Source organism: Pelecanus crispus, chromosome 2, assembly GCF_030463565.1.
Source record: "Pelecanus crispus isolate bPelCri1 chromosome 2, bPelCri1.pri, whole genome shotgun sequence".
NCBI lineage: Eukaryota > Metazoa > Chordata > Aves > Pelecaniformes > Pelecanidae > Pelecanus > Pelecanus crispus.
Window position 1 is genome coordinate 19,437,860 of NC_134644.1, and position 18,456 is coordinate 19,456,315.

An 18,456-nucleotide genomic window follows, 5' to 3' on the forward strand; every position below is an offset into this window, starting at 1 on the left:
CTGCAGCCAAATGCTCTCCAGTACACAGTAACATTGGCTCAGTGCAATTAACAGATCCATCTGACTGACAATGATGAAAACCAGCACTGGTGTCAGTATATACTCATGAAGGCATACCTGAAGTAGTTTAAATCTAGATAGCCTGGATACTGGCAGCACTAGCTCATATTTGGGGTTGCCACCTTTGTAATTACTAAAAGTGCTGCGCACATTTGCGCAAGCTGTTTTCAGACCTGTGCCTCCCTAGTTGTACTGCTGCTGATTTCAGAGCTGGCTTGACTACCTCTGGCTCGGGGACATCTCTGCAGGGACAGGGGAGACAGAAATATAGGGAGGACAAAGGAATGTCACATAGCATACATCTGGGCCCATGGTGATTATTGCTTCAGAAGAGAAGGAATATTTTGCTAGGTTGGATTGAGCGATGGCAAAAAAGAATCAGAGACATGAGTGAAATTACAGGTTGTAGTCTTCTCAAACATAACTGTTACTGATACATAACAAAACCTACTCCTAATAGAACAGCACACACACACACATTATATGCAAATAGTATCATATGGGGCTTCAACAATATCAGCTGTAATACTTAAGACATACCAGACTAGGAGTGAAAAGGCTTGCTACGGCATTTAACCAGCCCACTTCACAGCTGTGGAAAGTGCCTCTAAGCCACTTTGAGGTACAGGTAACGGAATACATTGACCTGTTTCAACCACTGTATATAGATACATAATTGATAAATTATACCTCGAATGTGTAAATGAGCATAGTCAATCAGTGTAGCTAGGTAACAGCAAAGAATCTGGATCAACATATTGTGTATGGATAGCACATTAAAAGCCATGAAAGCAAACAATTCTTACTTGCTTGAAGTCTAGTAATATACTCTTCCACTTTTTTATTACGTTTTGCATTTGTGTATTCTTTACGAGCAGCAAACCCCCTGTAAGCTGAAATGAGATGCCAAAATTTAAATAATCCATTAGGTACACAAAAGGCTGTAAGAATAAAAAAAGTCCGGAAGGAACTCCAGACCTCCACTGAAATATTCACAAATAATTTGCAGGCTTTATCTTTCAGAAAAAATGGCAAACAAGCACAAGCAGTAAATCTATGTAAAAGCTATGCTTTCTGGTGAGTAAAGTTATTACGAACGAAATTAACACAAACCACAAGAGAATCAGAATGTAAAATAAGGTGATGTTTGAAATGTATTAAAAATTTCAGTTGATGTCTCCATCAACAGTGTAATTGGTCTTATTATCTAGGATGGTTAATACATTTTATTTTCATTATTATATTATACAACCTTGTCAGAGCATGCCAGAATATTATTAATAACAGTATCATCTATGCAATCACATCCTTCCATTGTTAAAATTGCCTTTTAAATGTAACATTGATAAACATAACTTCAGTAAGGAGATTGTCATAACCTGGTTAAAAGAAATTTTTCTTTATAAGAACAGATACCACCAAGCATAAGATATTTTGTCAAGTGTAACAGCAGGGAAACAGCAAAATCCACATCCAGCATGCACATCCATCTATCAACTGTACACATGCACTAAGCTTTAAGCAAAATGTTAAATGTTTTAAAGCTTTAAGCAAAATGTTAAATGTTTTAAAGCTATTACCTGACTGTATTTTAATAGCACTTTGTTCCCTTTGTTCCTTTATCTTTTTGTATCTCCTTGAACATAGCCACCCTCTGACACAAGCTTGAATCAAAATAATCATGTCAACTGTCTCCTTCCGCATTAAATTTAGCTGCTCCACATGATAGTATTTGAGGAATACCTTAAAAAGAGTAGGCAGACAAGCAAAAGTTTTAGTTACCCTCCCAGGCCCTGTATTCACTCAATCCATTCAACATCAACAAGAGTTATAAGTTGGTTTCAAATGATGAACAGACTCTTTAGCTGTAGTTTCTAAAGGATCATTCTTGTTAAAGAAAGTATTTTGATTGTTTGGGGTATTAGTTTACCTTACTCTCCCCTTCAATATCTTTTGTCAGTGCCTGCTTCTTCATGCTTTCATGGGAAGATGTTTTAAAGTCCCAGTGCAAAACTTCAGTCTGTAACTATAACTGTTTTCAAAACTATGGGGCTGACAGTTTTGCTAATGTCACAAATCTGATCTATGTTACATAAACGTGATCCAAATCTGGAACCTTCAACCTCTCTGTTTTCCAATTAAATCTAAGGCATTGTTTAAATACTAAACTGCTTTTATCAAGCATGAAGCTCATAAAGCCCCTGAAAAACTAGCCCAGCACAAGGGGTACAAACACATTCCTGGTGTATATCAGGATGAAATAAAATGTGTACAAAGAGCTTGCACAACTAGGACAATAATTATGTTTATTTTGCAGAATTCCCCCAATCTTTGATCACTTGTTGGTACAGATACAGGTTAACCCTAACTAAAGTAAATGTAAGCTATGGATCTCACATCTCAAGATATGCTTCCTTTGGCTGCATGTTGTCCATTAGCCTCACTCACTAAAGCAGCAGAAGGAAATAAAAGTTGAGGAGGAGGTAACTTCATGGCTTCTGTCCCACCTATCCAGGAAGATGTCTCAGAAGAAGAACAGTAGTTGTTTCTTCTACACTGAGGTGACTTCAAATAGTTTAGGATCCATTTCTCCCTCTATCCATATCCTTCCTGGGCACTTCTGATACATTAGCAAATAGAGAGACTTGGTGCAGTACTTGTCTGATGCTTCTTTTCTCTGGCAGACCTCCTGAGACCTGGCAATTGGGGGTGGGTGGGTGGGTGGGTGTCCCTCTCTGGCACACTGGGAAGACTACTGCGCTAGAACCAAAAGCAAGAGTATGGGAACAGACATGTATTTCTCTTATAGCAAAGTCTTCTCCCACTTCACATATATGGGATCATCCTGCTATCTCTTCCCTCAGTGCTCAGCAAGGTCTGCCACAGAGGCCTCTGGCTGGAAAGCCAAACTCTTTTCCTCTCCCTTTGTGAGTCTGATTGCTCCACGGAAGAAGTATAACTTCTCTTCCTTAGAAAGCTTGGACTAAGCTCACTGGGATCCTTACTACCACATTTTCTGAAAGAAAATGCAAGCAGTGGTGTTGTCACATACCACTTTGCACTGTGGCCTCACTAAAGCTGATCAGAATTTTAGCACTTTACATGGTCAAGATTTCAGCCAGGTATCAGGGAACAGCACCCAGCAAAGGATGGGTTTTTTAAACCAACAGAGACCAAGAGCTACCCCAACCAAATGGGTGAGAAAACAAATTGCTTAATAAGTTACCAATGACATACTGCAATAATCCAGATAACAGTATATTAAAAAAATTACTTTAGTTTTTCCAAGAACCCAGTTGTCAAGATGGGCTTTTTCCAAGATGGCAGCACAGGTTTCTGGGCTGACTGGAGGATCATCATTTGTTTTGTAACAGATGAGGTAATACCTAAAGACAAATATATGATTCTTCATTCCATTAGTAGTGACCAATAGATGCAAATACATTTAAACCATTCATTTAAATAATAAAAAGTTGCATGAAAGAAAACATAGCACTGAAAAAACCAAAACAGCATATGAAAGAAATTGCTGTGATTTATATGCAGGACTGAGAAACTCAATCAAAAGTGGACGAGTGACATATTGCACACCCTGGAGGGTTATTTAATTCTATATCAACACCAGAAGGTTTTTAAAATTGTGCAACCCAAGCAGAGCTGTGCACCAGTTCTTTGACTCTCTGCATTCTGTGAAAGTGATTTCAGTGGCAAAATAAAAATATTTTTAAAGCTTTTCTGCCTAAATTAGCTTATTTCATATCTAGAAATGTCATGGAAATTTTATATCTTATCTCATGTGCTAGATCATCTACCCGTGAGATAGTTAACAGGATGTGAGGTGCATCCCAGCTCTTGTTACCTCCTTGGATAAAGCTTTGCAGATCCTTTTGGAACATATATGTGCCATTATGACATAACATGACATATCATATGTAAGCATTTAATCTGGCAAACTCATTACTCAGAATTAATTCTGACTAGGAAAAGAGGTCAGGATGCTCACACATAAAAACTACCTGTAACATACCAGCTCAGCTGCTGGGTAGGGAAGTTCTTGTGTGTTCCAGGACTTTCCAAAATGCTCCATAACAAAATGAACCATACCTGTCTTGTTTTTTTTTAATTCAGGAAAATGACATGAATTATGTGTGCTTCCTGACAGTACACTGTTTTTTTCTTGTTATTCAGCCTTTATACACAAAGTTTGGGTTGTACCAGCTTTAGAATTAGAATTCTAGAATTACTGTTAAATAACAGTAATAATTTCCTCATGGAATAATAAAAAAAGAGACAATGCTGATTCCTGCATTATCACCAATTCCTACAGCTCCTTTTTTTTTTTTTCTTTTTACTGCACAATGAATTAGTTTGTTTTTATTCTAACAAAATAATTTTGCCATTATCCCAGGTCTACCTGTAACTCTCAACTATTAAAAAAAAAAAAGACAAGGAGATAGATACTTAATAAAAATCCCTTTTTGTTTGAGGGGCATATCCTCAGTGCTGGAGATCTGCACAGCCTCACTGCAATCAGGGGCATGCTCTCTGGAGAGCTACCCCATTATGTTCACTGCTTTCCTCTCTTTTACCTGAACAGTAAAATTTGTCATAAAAAGCAGTGACCAAAAGCCACAACAGTGGTGCAGTGATAACTACCTTTTCCCATGCTGCCCTCTTCCAAACCAGTAATAGACCCAAGATTATTCTTTCCAGAAACAGTGCTATAAAAGCATCACTTTGTCCTTCCTCTCTCTCCTTGTGCACCTGCAGCACTCTGCTGCTAGCTCTCTGTTTCTAGTGCACTTTTAAGTGCTTCTGTCTGAGTGGGTGTTGCTTGCTTCTTCCCAGTTCTGATCGCCATTCCATAAATCTCAGTTCTGATGGAGGCAAATACTCAGGGTCTTTATTTGTAAGAGAGAAGTACAGATTAAGTGCTCAGGATTATTTTTTTGGGGCGGAGGAAGAAGGGATAGTTAAAGGAATTATAAAGTCATAGTGACTCTTCTTCTTAACAAGTGACTAATACTACTACTAATAATATTACTGATAATAATAAAATTATATTTTAAACAAAATTATGTATTTATAAACTTCTCAGCCCTAGATTAGCAATACCAAATTATCATCCACCCTGCACAAGCAGATGCTGCACAGTGCTGAACGACAGGAACTAGAGAAACTGTGGTGCTCCTTGGATGTTATCGCTCCAAATTCTTGGCTTTAATTTGAAGCATTACATTTCTAAACCTCAAGTCTTTGAAGAAAACTTGAAGATTATAAGCAAGACAATTTTTACCCAGATGTGCAGGGAGCCTATAACAATCATCCTGAGATGCGTCATCTTACCCTACCAATCCAAAACAGGTCACTAATCTTGTGCCTGAACTACTCTTTGTCATCCAGTCTGTAATCTTCTTTGTCACAGGAAATGTCTTTGTATTTTTTCTTTAAAGGCCATACCAAAGACACTGCTGATGCTTAGCAAACACTGGGCAGCAATGATAGGAGAGAAAAAGGCTTCTTGACATCAATGTTACCGTTTTATGAAGTTAGCGAACAGTATACGGTGTGAATAACCCTGTCTTCGAATCCTTGCTGTCTCCAAAATTCCCGTGTAACGCAGCTGAACCAACACCTTTTCTTTATCAAACTTGTTTGCCTGCCGGTCATTGTTTGGCTTGATGCACCTGACAAAATGAGGCTGTCCGACGACCATTTTGGATAACAAATCCATCAGAGAATACTGCAAGAAAGTAACAAGATATCTGCCACCAGAATATTTATAAAACCTGTATATAGGTCCATGTGTAGCTGAAATTTTATTTCATATGATCAGAATCATGTCCAAACCCGTTCACATTTCAGTAAGCTGGTACTTTAACGAGATGAACTAATTAACCCAACAACAATTCTAGCTTTGATAAGATCTCTAAGTTACTACTGTATCCGACTTGAGAGAAACACTGATTCCAAATGGATGTACCAAATTCCAGCCAGAACATACTCACAAACTGCCATAATGTCTAACATATGGTAGACACTCTCCTTACACTTATTTGCTTCTTTTGGAGCCTTGTTAGGTAATTACAGCCTACTTTTTCTTTTTCCTGTTGTCACCTATTTGAAGATCCTTATTCACCCAGAGAGTAAATCATCCATCTGCGAATGGGAACTGGAAGAGCAGCAAGCCAGTAAATATTGCAATCCCTTCATTAGACTGGAGTAAACTGAGACCACCCCAGAAGAGGGCCTGCTTAAACTGCTCTGGTCTAGTATGTCTTGTTCACTGTACAAGCTGATGGTGATACTATAGTTGCCCTGCCAAGAAGAAACTTTTGAGGAAGGCAAAACTAGAAGTACACAAAATCACAATTCCAAAGTTGCACTCTTCCCACCTCACAGGGTAGCACACTAGCAGAGGGGATGCAGTTTGTGGCTCCCCATGCCAACTGAGGTGAATCTGGCTGTAAACCACCTCGACTGGTGTTTTGTAAAATTGCTTCATGGGAGGATCTTATTAAATCACAAATGAAGAGTCTCATTCCTCAAGATTCAACCTGTCTCAACACAAATTGGTAGCCAAGAGGTAATGCAGTTCAGCAGTAGGTTGGATACATGAAACTAGTGTAGGACGTCAAGAGCCATATGTTGCCTATTAAAATGTGCAATTCCATTCTGGACAGATGCCGCACCATGCAGCAAAGTGCTTAATTAGCTTCATCACTAGTATGCCAATCGAACACAAACAAGTAGGACACGCTAATGGATAATTTTTTTTCCCACTCAGTCTGAGGTGGCAGACGGTTTTCTCAATCACCCATAGATTTCTGCATATGAGTAAACCAGTGGGGCTGAAGCTGAATCTTCATTTAAGAGCATTAGCTAGCATGATCTGAGCAGGGATTTCCACTACAGAAAATAATAACAGAAAAGTGTAAATATAATTAACTCATTTGCAGGCTCTGATGCTAGATGCGCTGGTAATGCACTGAACCACAGACACTAGGTTTGAATGATAAAAAAAATACATTTTTCCATCTAGAACTTTAAAACACCATGCAGCTGTGCACCACCATGATATCTAGGCTGAAATTATCCTTTGCAGTCCACAAAGCTGTGCAATTGTATCTACTAAACAGAGATCTTGCTCCTTACTGTTCTCTGTCATAGATGTAAATGAATTCTTATGGGTCATGAACATCACCTCAGCCATCTTTATGTTTTTGCTGGGAGATGACTAAGTAAGAGTTGAAAATTCAGAGCTGAGCCCAAGTGAATCAACTCTCTGCACCACTTTGGAGGAAAGAATGCTCTATCACAGCTATTTTCTATTGCAGGACCAGCAGCACAGCCAGTGCTTGGGAAGGTCAAGAGCACTGCTGAAGGAGCCACAAGGATGGACTCAGGACACCTTCTGAGCAGTGACCATCAAGATCTTTCTGTGGAGCTCCTGCTTCAAATTAACTTTGCCCTCTTGCTTCTTAAACTCTTAAAGAAATGCTGTATCACTAATGTCCAACCTCCCTTTATCTCCCTTGGTGGAAAAACAAGCAAGTGAAAGATTAGTATCAAACACCATACATAGTCATGACAGAAATGTGGCCATGTAATAAAGTGCAATTAGAGATGAAACATCACAGTCTCCTCTAGGTATTTGTACTGCACAGACCACTGCAACATACATGCAGTTCACAAACTCTAAATGGATCACTGTTGCCTCTAGGTCAACAGGTGCATTTCAAAAGGTGAAAGAATAAACATTCATTCTACTCTAGAAAAATTTATTAAAAGATCTGATATCTTACTCTGAAATAAGAAGCAACTGTCTGTGTTTTCATGCTTGTTGTCTCTCTTGGATGATGTCCGGTATCTCCTGCTTCATTCTATAAAGATGAAGAAAGAAAATGACACTTTTTATCTCTGTTGAGCCTGTAGTGCCCTTTCCTATGCCACAACAAAGTGCCCCTCAGAGAACATCATTAATTAAAAAAAACCCTATTCTAAACAGAAGAAGTTACAGCATGATCACTAGCACAAATCAGTTACACCAGTACGTTACATTACTTTGCTACACAATACACAAACATTCACACACAGAGGACACAACTTGATAATGGAGCATCTAAATAACTGCCAAAAATAACCTGACAAGGTGTGAGGTCCTGTCTGTTATTTCATCATCACTGTTATTTTGGTAGTATACTCTAAGGAACTCGACTATGCTCCACACCAATATTTTAATTTCTCTTTTTGCTACAATACAGCTAGGAAATAATATTTTTTTTTCCCTTGAAGTTGTTATAAAAATATAGACAGAAAGAAGGGAAATGTTAGATTTTTACCTCACGGAAGGAATATGAATTGCACAACACAAAGATATCCAGCTAAACAGAAAAGAAAATAGGAGAGGGAGAAAAACCAAGGAAGGGGTTACTTGCTTACTTTTAGTACCAATAACAGTATTACCTTTCTAGTTTAAATTAGGGTTCAATGCAGAATCACAAAATCAGTTTTCTTACCTTTGTATGACTGATTGATTTCTGAGGGGTCCACATTTGGTAACTGATTGTAGTTTTGCTTTTAGTGTGTGCCAGGTTACCTATGGGAAAAACAAAGAAAGCAACCTATCAAAATGCTTACATCTCATCTAAACTAAAAACTATGCTGAACCACCTTATTCATGCCCCCAGTGCAACCATATGATTATAAAGGTCATTGACTTTTTCGGAGCATGTCCTCATTTCCCCTTTCACCCCTGGGATGGAACAAGCTCTGAAGAAGTTGCATGAAGATGGAACACGCGCTGAATTTTCCCCCTTCAGCACTTATGTCACCTACTAGAGGGAAAAAATAAACAGACTGCTGCAGAAGGTAAGAAAGATACATCTTAGAGCATCCATGTGGTTTTACCCTAAAGATGTTATTGTACTATTCTAGTCCTAAGGCTACATATAAGTTAGTTAAAAAAAATAAGTGCTAACACCCTTCTCTGGCCCTGAGGGCAAGTGACATGGCATGACCCAAGTCTATACAGCTAAACTCTATACTTCACTACTCTTTTAACCTCCTGGTAAAAATAAGGTTGTCTCTTTCCACAGAGCTTGTTGGAAACCATCGCTGGCCTGTGTTTTCTCTTGAAGTGTGCTTGGGAATTTCTGGGAGACTGCTAGCTGACATAGTGGAAAACTGTCCCAGGGGGCATGCTAAAAATTAATCAGAATGGGCAATCCTGTGGGAGTGTTTCAGCTGCTGTTCACTGTCCCTGTTTGGTTTACTAGCATAGACACAGTCTTGAGACTCTAACCTTAGAATTCTTAATCAAGTAATACCTTTATTATGATGACTTGAAGGACTAGGTGCATTGGAGTGGTTTACATAGACACTGGTCTTCTAAAGGAATAATGAAAATTCTGCTGAGCTTTCCATCATGTCACTCCATGTTGATAAACCCCAACCATTGCTGCATGCTGCCATTGCTTCTGCTAATAACATAACCCCTCTGGAATCTCACTTTCCACTGGGAGAGCCTGCAATCTCTCTGTGCTCAGCTACTATCAGGAAGAGGTGGATAAGAGTTGGATAAACAGCTGCAAATATATAGCATGCCGAGCTAATGCATCATGTATTATGCGATGATATCAAGTGCTAAACCTCCCTTGGGCTTAGCTGACTATCACAGGGTGGGAAGAAAAGAGAGAGGATTACTCACACTTAACTTTAGCTATCTGAAAGTGAGGTGTCTACAGGATCCCCACTATATTCAGTGGAGAGAGGCACCTTCAGAGGAGATTTATCCCGTCCTGAGAAACACCTGAGATAGGCAAGATGGGTTGGACTCTGGGTAAACCTCCACATTTCCACTGATTCTAGATGAATAACATAGATCAGAAAACTAACTTTTAGTTGGCTATAGCTGGCTGGTTTGGGTCAGTTTTGATAGGGTGCACACAGTGTTTCATAATATTTAATAAGAAGACTAAAACAAACTTCAGAGTATCTTGCAAAACATTACTTAAGCTTTGGGATCATCTGGGCCCTGACTTTGGCTCTACAGAAATTATAGTTTAGTATCTTAGCAGATATCAATAAGTCAAAAAGTTCAGGCAAGGACATTGAGCTCTGTGTTTTCCCAGGAACACTGACAAAATAGACCTTCAAGACCAAGTTTTGCATTCCACCAGCAAAGCTCCCTTTGTGAAGAACAGAAGCCTTGCCAAAACCTCAGTTTCTGTAAGCTACAATAACATTTTAGAGAAATTTCCATTAGGCTCTTCAATTTAGCTTTTCTGTTCTATCACAAGTACATCTCCCATGTAGTTGTACAAGAAAGTAATGTGAAGTACTGTATGGCATGAATGCCGTCACACAGGGAGTAATACAACACAATAGCAAACTGGTTGTAAGGAGACTTACCCATCATCCTAAAATGGGAGGTAAGACACTGTGCAAGGACCTGCTTCAACTAAGGTGCAACTTAGGAGTCATTTCTGTAGAGCCAGTCATATTCCTTCACCCAATTTATGAAGTCCCTGAGGAAGGGCTCACTACTAGGATCCTGTCAGTTACCTATTGTAAAGGACTGAAAAACTGGGGAAATAGAGGCGTGTCTCCTCACTCTTTGCAGCAGATGTTAGGAGCCACAACCTTGGTTCTCTACTACTTTAGAGAAAAATTGCACTGAGAAAAAACAGGCAATTTATATACGCCCTGTCCAAAAAAAGGACAGTGACTTACCTGATCCTTTCTGTTCAGTCCTCAACTCAAGGGATGCACTCCACTCCCTGTCTTGCTCCCCTACCCTGAAGAGAGGACCCTGAAAGAAGCCTCTACCACTTCCTTGGCACTTGACCAGACCAATCCCTCCCCTGCAGCTTGAGATGGCTGGGGCTCCATTCTGTATAGATTCTAGGGTTGGAAAGTTAAGCCACAAAGTGTATAATGTCATCAACAAATGGTCATATGAAACCTAGCAGTGGTCATCACGAAGGCTAGAGAAGAATAAGAAGATTACCACAATAGCAATACCTGTTTTTGTAAGAGGATGGGTTACCAACTGTCGTGTCAGATTGTTTTCAGATGATCGCAGTAGCAGCACAATATCAGCTGGCAAAGTATCTCTGTTTTTGGCTAGAAATCCGCTTGCATTATATAGAACCTGTTTAAAAAGTGCATTTATGCATCTTCTGGGCTTTTGAAAAGTAATTGTAAATTTAAGCACTCTGGCATGTGGCTTTTAATATATCAAGATACACAGTTTTTCAGCCATCAGGCCCGCTCTTGCTTACAGTCTTTCTTTTGATCACTGAAAATTCTTACTTTTCAATACTGAGAACCATTATGATGCAGATCAGTAAAAGCAAATCCATCATTCCAAAGTAGCTTGAGACATTTATTTTCTCTAATGCAGATATGTTAATATTAGTTTCAGCCAGTGTGGATTTATCACTAGGACAAGTGTATTGTAGTCCTCCTTTACACCAGTACCTACGTAAATGCACAATTAACAATGCACTTGATTTCAACCATATCACATAGGATTACCCATATGACTGTACAATCTTTCTGTCCCATTGATATCATGCTGTACTGGACCCAGGACTTACCACTCTCCCTAGAGATCTCTGTATTAATTGTAGAGGAAGTTTGCAAAATCATAAACTGCATATTGCAATTAAGATCTCTCTAAAAATTCTGGGAATGGTGTACCTAACTAAAAATATACCTCTAGGGCTCTATCTCAATGATGCTGTAAAGGATCCACAAGAAAACCTGGCCTGTGAAGAAGGACAGAAGATACTGGCATATTTAATTTAGAAAAAACCCTCACAAAGCAACCCAGTAACAGTCTTAAATTACAAAAAAGGTTTGTAAAGAAAGAGGAAATAAATTGTCCTCCAGTTCCACAGTAAACAGGACTAGGAGTAATGAACTTACATCACAGCAATGGAGATATAAGTTAGACAGTAGAAGGAACTTCCTAATGAAAAAGCTTGTTGAACACTGGAAAGGGCAGATGGGGCATTGGTGGAATTCCCATCTTCAGTGGCTGGTATCACGAATGGTACAGGGAGAGCTGGTGCTCTGCTCCTCAGAAGTGAGGTATGTTATGCTGCTGGTGAAGTGTAATTCAGCTAGAGATGAGGGTCAGAGGAGTTACTGCAGGCCTTTTGTAGCTGGCTGTCTTACACCAGGGGCAAGTTATCTTCCATCAGCTGATGGGTGGTATGTTGCCTCTTTCCAGGCCAGCTGCTCCAGCACTGCACAGACCCAACATAGTTTCCTACGTGAGACAGCAATGCCTACTCCATACCCTTTAAAAGAGCTCAAAAGGAGATGTGAGCTCCTGCTTTCACAAAGCAAGGTTCAGGTGACCAGCAGCATCTTGCTGCAGTGTGTCAGCAACTCCTCCTGAGTTTGAAAGGCTTGTGCAGCAAGTCACTGTGTACAGGAGGGCAAGATGCTGCTGCTCATGAAATGAAGCAGAAAGCAGGGCCTGCACTATCTATCTGGCTGATGACACAGTACAGAACCAAGAAAGGCTGACGGGGTGTAGGAGGTAGTAGAAAGAATAGAGCTGGATCCTGATTTGAAGCAGTAGGAACAAGCATGGCACAGGACTTCAAGGCACTGAGGGGAAGAGCACTGGCTTGCATTACATAATGGTTATGTTTTGGTTTTTCTATAATACAGTCAGTTCATTTACCTGGTGACATTTAAGAAAAATACACTCCTGCTATTGCTTTTTTTTTTATGAGGCAAAATAACTTTTCAATTTACTTTTGATATGTAAGGCACTGCCAACATTTCCATGTCAGGCCTGAATAGATGAAGGCTGAGAACCAACCCAGCTGACCTCTTCTGTTTCCTTCCAGCCCTACCATTCCATAATCCCCAACTAAGGTCTCTTACCTTTCCTGCGTAATGATAAATCCCAAAGGTTAGATCTACTCTTTTGGGTCTCCAAAAATATTTTGACTTCAAATTATCTTCAAATTTCTCTGAAAGGAAACACATAGCTTATCTTACTGGAGTCACTGCACAATAATTGTCTTCTGAAGCTGCATCCCTCTAAGGATATGGCCTGACTGCTCAGACAACACAGAGGCAAAACCCAGACTCTCATGTTTTTAAGGACAAAGATACCATAATGGTCTTGTAACAAAAGGCACTGGGTAGAGAATATGGGAGTTCCTGGATCAGTTACTTACTTTGTACCAATTTTTTTCTGCTTGCCTTTCTAGGCTTTTGATCTTCATATATGAAACAATGTAGTAATCCTTCCTAAGGATTCCTTGGGGAATTGTGAGGAAACATTTACCAATTGATTGAGGGCCTCTGTACTGTAGACTAAAAAGTATGAGGATAGAAAGACAACAAGTTCATATAATTGCTTTAGCATGGGCATCATTACCGGATGTTATTAGGTTTTGTGATTGGGTGTTGGTTAAAACTTTCATCTGACACATTGCACATTCAAAAATGAGTAAAACAAGGATTTACCTGCACAGAAACCCCACTGAAATAACTAAATCAACTGTAACTGCAACTACTCAGCAGCACTGAAATATTCAGGATCTGAATTACAACATATTTAAGTGTTTTAATTTTAATTTCTGAATGTAAAAAACCAGTAAGCATAATTTTCTGAAAGGCAGAGGCAGGTTTGCAGCTCTTACCCCTATAAAGTACTATAATTCTTGTTCAGACACAGCTCATCAAAAAAATCTCAGAGCCGAACATGACTCGACTTTGAAAACAGTGTTCTTTGCATATGAACCTAGAGTTTTAACTCAGTTTGGTCTTTATCTTTCAAGCCCTGCAGCTAAAAATTCCTGAAGGCAGGACAGTTCAAAACCTGGATCAGCAGCTTAGGTTCATTTGTACTCTTGATGTTTCTCTATCAACTTCAAAGACACATCCATCCCTGCACTCATGCCTCCCTCAAATATATTGTGACACTGGAATGTGGGTTCACTAGAAACATAACTAGCATATAGCCTAAACTGGACACACCAAACAGAAATCTAACAGGGAGACATCCTGCAAAACTGTGAAAAACCCCATACACTTACCTACAAGTGTCTGATCTGTTGCTTGTGGGAATCGACTTTCCTCATCCAGCAGGGACAATAAACCCATTGGTTTCTGCAGGAACATATCTAAGAGAGGCCTGTTGTCCTCATACTCTATAACTCTCGCATCAACACCTTCATATAGGTATTCATTCTGTAACAAACAACAGAAGGCATGTTTTGTCTGTGTATACAGAACCACTTCAGAAAATAATTCACAAACTGTCAATTGTAGCGAATTAAAACTATGTTGAAAAAGTATGCCCTGGGGCTAAAGACATCAAGGTTTTGCAGGAACAAATGTCAGTTGGGATGTATCACACTGTCAGGCTATAGATTTTAATTTGCCTTTGAATATGTAAGTGCTTCCTATGGCATATTTGTTAAAGTAAGATGCTTTCCAACAATATGCAAGAATTAAAGAAACAGAGTTGAAGAAGATAAAGTATAGTGTTTGCAGATGGAGACCTCAGTGTCTATTTACTTCCCTGGTCTGCAGTGTAAAAAATATTTCTTAATCATTTGGAGCTACATTTACGTTCCCAATTTGTTGCTTAGATCTGTGTGATGTACAGTGGCCAAGATTTACAAAAGTGACTACAGATCGCTTGTTTGATCACCCTCCTCAAACACTTGGAAAAGTTCTTATGTGGAAAAGAATGGTGGACACACTTTCTAATAATGAAAGAATGGTGTACATACTTTCTAAAAATTAAATAAATTGTCTCAGGTTGGCCTTTACATCATTTTCACACTTTTTAAGGAACTAGGGAAAGGTATTCAGCAAGATTAAATAACAGTAGAAAAGCTGGTGGATTTTTTGGTGTGTTTTTTTTTTTTTTTTTCTCCTGAAGACTGCGAATATCTTTGGATTCCTACCAGACTGGGAAAAAACTGGTAACAAATGCTGTGTCCACAGTGTGTTGCGATGGTTTTATCCTGACAATAATTTAAATTATAGCTGCAGAATACAAGAATGACTTTCCTTAATCCTTCAGCAAGGCAGAGGACAGCCGTAGATTTACCAGGACAAGGATACTCTAGGGACTGCCACCCCTCCGTTATTTTCACCCGCATTTTGTAACGCAATAGGAGTTATCCACTGCACAGTGCTCCCATATATGCCAGGGCTGCCTTCAGTCCTGTGCAGGCTATACTATGAAATAAGTAATTAAGCCTTTTGACCTACTTTAAAAATCATCCCTCTTCTAAAGGATAGGACTTTATAAAAGTGTTGTATTGATGTATGGTGTTAACATGACAGTTTTGCTATCCTGAATTCACTGTGAGAAGAGTGTCATAAACATAAATGATGGCTAATATTAATGAGTTCAAAGACCTCTAACCCTGAAAGACCTCTCCTTATGTTTCATTCACTTGAGTCTGAATGAGTGAAGAAGGCAATATATTGGGTGTTTTGAAAAGGAGCTAACTGCCATATACAACAGAAAAGCACATACTATTAGACTTCATACCTCTTATCTCTATGCCAGAGAGAAACAGCAAAATTAATAAAATCAGTAACACTGTCCTGGAAATACAGGCCCAAATAAATACATTTGCTGATCCATTTGAAAGAGAACACAGAATATATACCTAAACCATTCCAGTATCTAGATTGATCTAATTTCCCAGGACACTCTTCACTCTAAGGATGGGTTATGGCTCAGTTTATATGCCTGTACAAGGGTGTAAGCAGTAAGAATCTCTCCTACAGCCCCATGAGGGCTCCTCATCTCATTAACTTCATTCATGTCTTCCCTGGAGCAGTGGACAGGTGGAGTTTTGCTTTTTATTTTAATCAATGACCTGAGTAGCAGGAACAAGACAAGACAGTAATAAACGTATCACTGATATAGGCAAGAAGTTAATTATATACCTGTAGGAGCTAGTGGCAGGAAGGGAATGAGTCCGAGTTATCTCCCAAAGATAACACCCGAGTAGGGGCAGCTTAACTGAGGGCTATCGCTGTACCCACACACAGATGTTACATTCATGAAACCAGCTGTTACTGCTTAGGATTATCAAGAGTGCACTTCTCAAGTGGGAAAAGAGAAGAGATTGCTCAGGATGATTCTATCAGAGAAGAGTGTTTCTGTGACTCTCCGACATCCTCAAACAAGCTCTCACAGACAACCTATCTAATGATTAACTTTTTCCAACTTCAAATGCTTGTGAGAGAGGCTGTTTTAGAGAGCTGATAAAAGAGTTCTCCTCGAAACTGAAAGGAGGTCTGTAATAGCCGTACTACTACACTGTAAGAGCAACACCTGCTCCCCTCCCTGCCCAGCCAGCGTGCGGGGCCTGACCTCCAAGCCTGCAGCATATGTGACCATTCGGTCTTTTGTGTCTGTACTTTGACAATTGAATGAGTGTCAGCACTGATGGTTTCGGTAACGCTGCCGTCTGCCCAGTAAGGATACGGAAGGACTTCACTCCATCACTTCCCATGGGCTCCTGGAGGACAGCTCATAACCAAGTGTCCCAGGCACCAGTGTGACAGATGGCTCAGAAATAAGATACCATATTACATTTTCTTACGCAATGCTGGTCTTCAACCATATTATTAGGATACAAGCAGCAAGGGTAAAAGCCTTAACAATGCACGTCATAAAACTGTAATGAAACAGATCTTATTTGAATTAATAATCTGAATCAGCTACAGGATTCTGTAATCCCCCATGATGTTTTATGGCAAGAAAGCTCCTTAAAATAGCAGCTGCTCATTGAAATTCTAAAGCATAATCCACTAGAAAGTATTCCTATGGATGTGATGTCAAAAGGAATCACTGAGTTAGACTAATACTTGGGCTCCTATCTCATCTCAGTATTGCACGGTATCTTTTCTGTGATCAAAACTAGGTAATATTAGCTTGTGCAACCTGGTTTCACTTAGTAACAAAAGAATTATTAAACGCATTAGGAAATGGTCTTCATGTTTAATAAAAGTAATGGCATTTTGCAGAGAACGTGGTATGATGATGGTTTGGTTTAAATGGGAACGCTGGAGACTTATTCAGAATGAACCTTTTCCAGCTTAAAGTAGAAGATTAATTTGTCATATGAATGTAAAATAAACATTGCATATATCTAATGCAAAAAGTAGTATCCTTCCAACTGACAGCAAACTTGCCACTTTCCAAAATGTTTCAGGTATTTGACATTACACCTTTTACTTTTTATGGAAGAATCACAAATAAGAAAGAAATGGGAAGGTTGTCTTTCTGGACAATGTTACCTTTAGATCATGGAGGTGGCAGAATTAACTTACATCAGTACTTTACATGTAAGGGAAACACCTTGAAGGACAGGACTGAAGGTACAAAAGTTGTGCTTTGCTTAATATTAACTTTAAAAAAGCTTGTGCCAGCATTCATTCCACTTGACTATAGACACATAAAAGAAGTGACCGAGTTGAGAGCCCACATTTCCTCCCCAATCAGTGAAGACAGAGATGTGTCTATTTGTCTCCACTGACTATTGGGAATCTAAACTATCTTTATCTTAAGCTATACTCCCCACTTCAGCCTTTCTGTTAAATCAGGGAAAGGAGACTGCATTCAGGCCTAAAAGCCTTTATTCTTAAATGCAAACATTAACTCAACAATAAAGAATAAATTACCGTAATTTTTACTTGAATTCTCCATGTTGGCACACAGATGCTCTGCTCTAGCAGACACCCTGAGCCTTGGGTGGTGACAGTACCACTGTTCCTTCCTACTATTCCTATCACTTCTGAGGCCATATTTTTGTAGGCCACACTTCTGAGGAAAGCAAAACTGAACACTTTTCAGATTCAGATACAAAAAAGAAACCACTGACAATGCTAAAAACATGTCACCTGCAGCCCTGAAAGTACAATTCAGGCTTATGAGTTCATTTACTATTTGGCTTCATTGCTCAAGTTGCCAAAAAATGATTCACCTTGCCTAGTTATATAATCACGACTTATTAGCTTTACATGGGTTAATTGAGAACTAGACTATAATCAACTGATTTAGGCCTTGACTTCCCACTAGATATATCAAATTTCATCTAATTGCATGTGGTATGGAATTGAACATGGCAAAACAGGGAAAGAAATTAAGAAATAATATATCTGTAAGTTTTACTTCTCTTGAGGGAAGTGTGAAAGAAATTAAATTCTGTAGTCTTCCTTGGGCAGAGCTACAGGGTGTAATGCAGTGTTGTGTTAGAGATTTCAGAGATAGCACAGAGCAATCCAACATGTCTATCTGGCATTGGACAGGGCTGTGGAGAGATACTAGCCTGTGTCCCCAGCAACAGGATAGCTCCATCGGCATGACAGTCAGCTTGGGCTAAT

At 39.3% G+C, this 18,456-nt stretch overlaps 1 protein-coding gene across 3 annotated transcripts in view; it reads right to left on the bottom strand.

The window, feature by feature from the left end:
- MYO3A (myosin IIIA) overlaps window positions 1–18,456 on the bottom strand; it is a 113,574-nt gene that overhangs the window by 22,324 nt on the left and 72,794 nt on the right. The window contains exons 19-28 of one of the 3 annotated variants that reach the window (XM_075705210.1): window positions 14,133–14,286; window positions 12,970–13,058; window positions 11,086–11,215; window positions 8,580–8,659; window positions 8,403–8,444; window positions 7,866–7,943; window positions 5,598–5,803; window positions 3,335–3,446; window positions 1,641–1,803; window positions 867–953 (exon numbers count right to left, since the gene is read on the bottom strand). In XM_075705210.1, coding sequence (XP_075561325.1) covers window positions 867–953; window positions 1,641–1,803; window positions 3,335–3,446; window positions 5,598–5,803; window positions 7,866–7,943; window positions 8,403–8,444; window positions 8,580–8,659; window positions 11,086–11,215; window positions 12,970–13,058; window positions 14,133–14,286 — 1,141 coding nt within the window. Of the gene's footprint in view, window positions 1–866; window positions 954–1,640; window positions 1,804–3,334; window positions 3,447–5,597; window positions 5,804–7,865; window positions 7,944–8,402; window positions 8,445–8,579; window positions 8,660–10,794; window positions 10,966–11,085; window positions 11,216–12,969; window positions 13,059–14,132; window positions 14,287–18,456 lie in introns of all 3 variants that reach the window. The other 2 variants (XM_075705209.1, XM_075705211.1) reach the window with 2 other exon arrangements.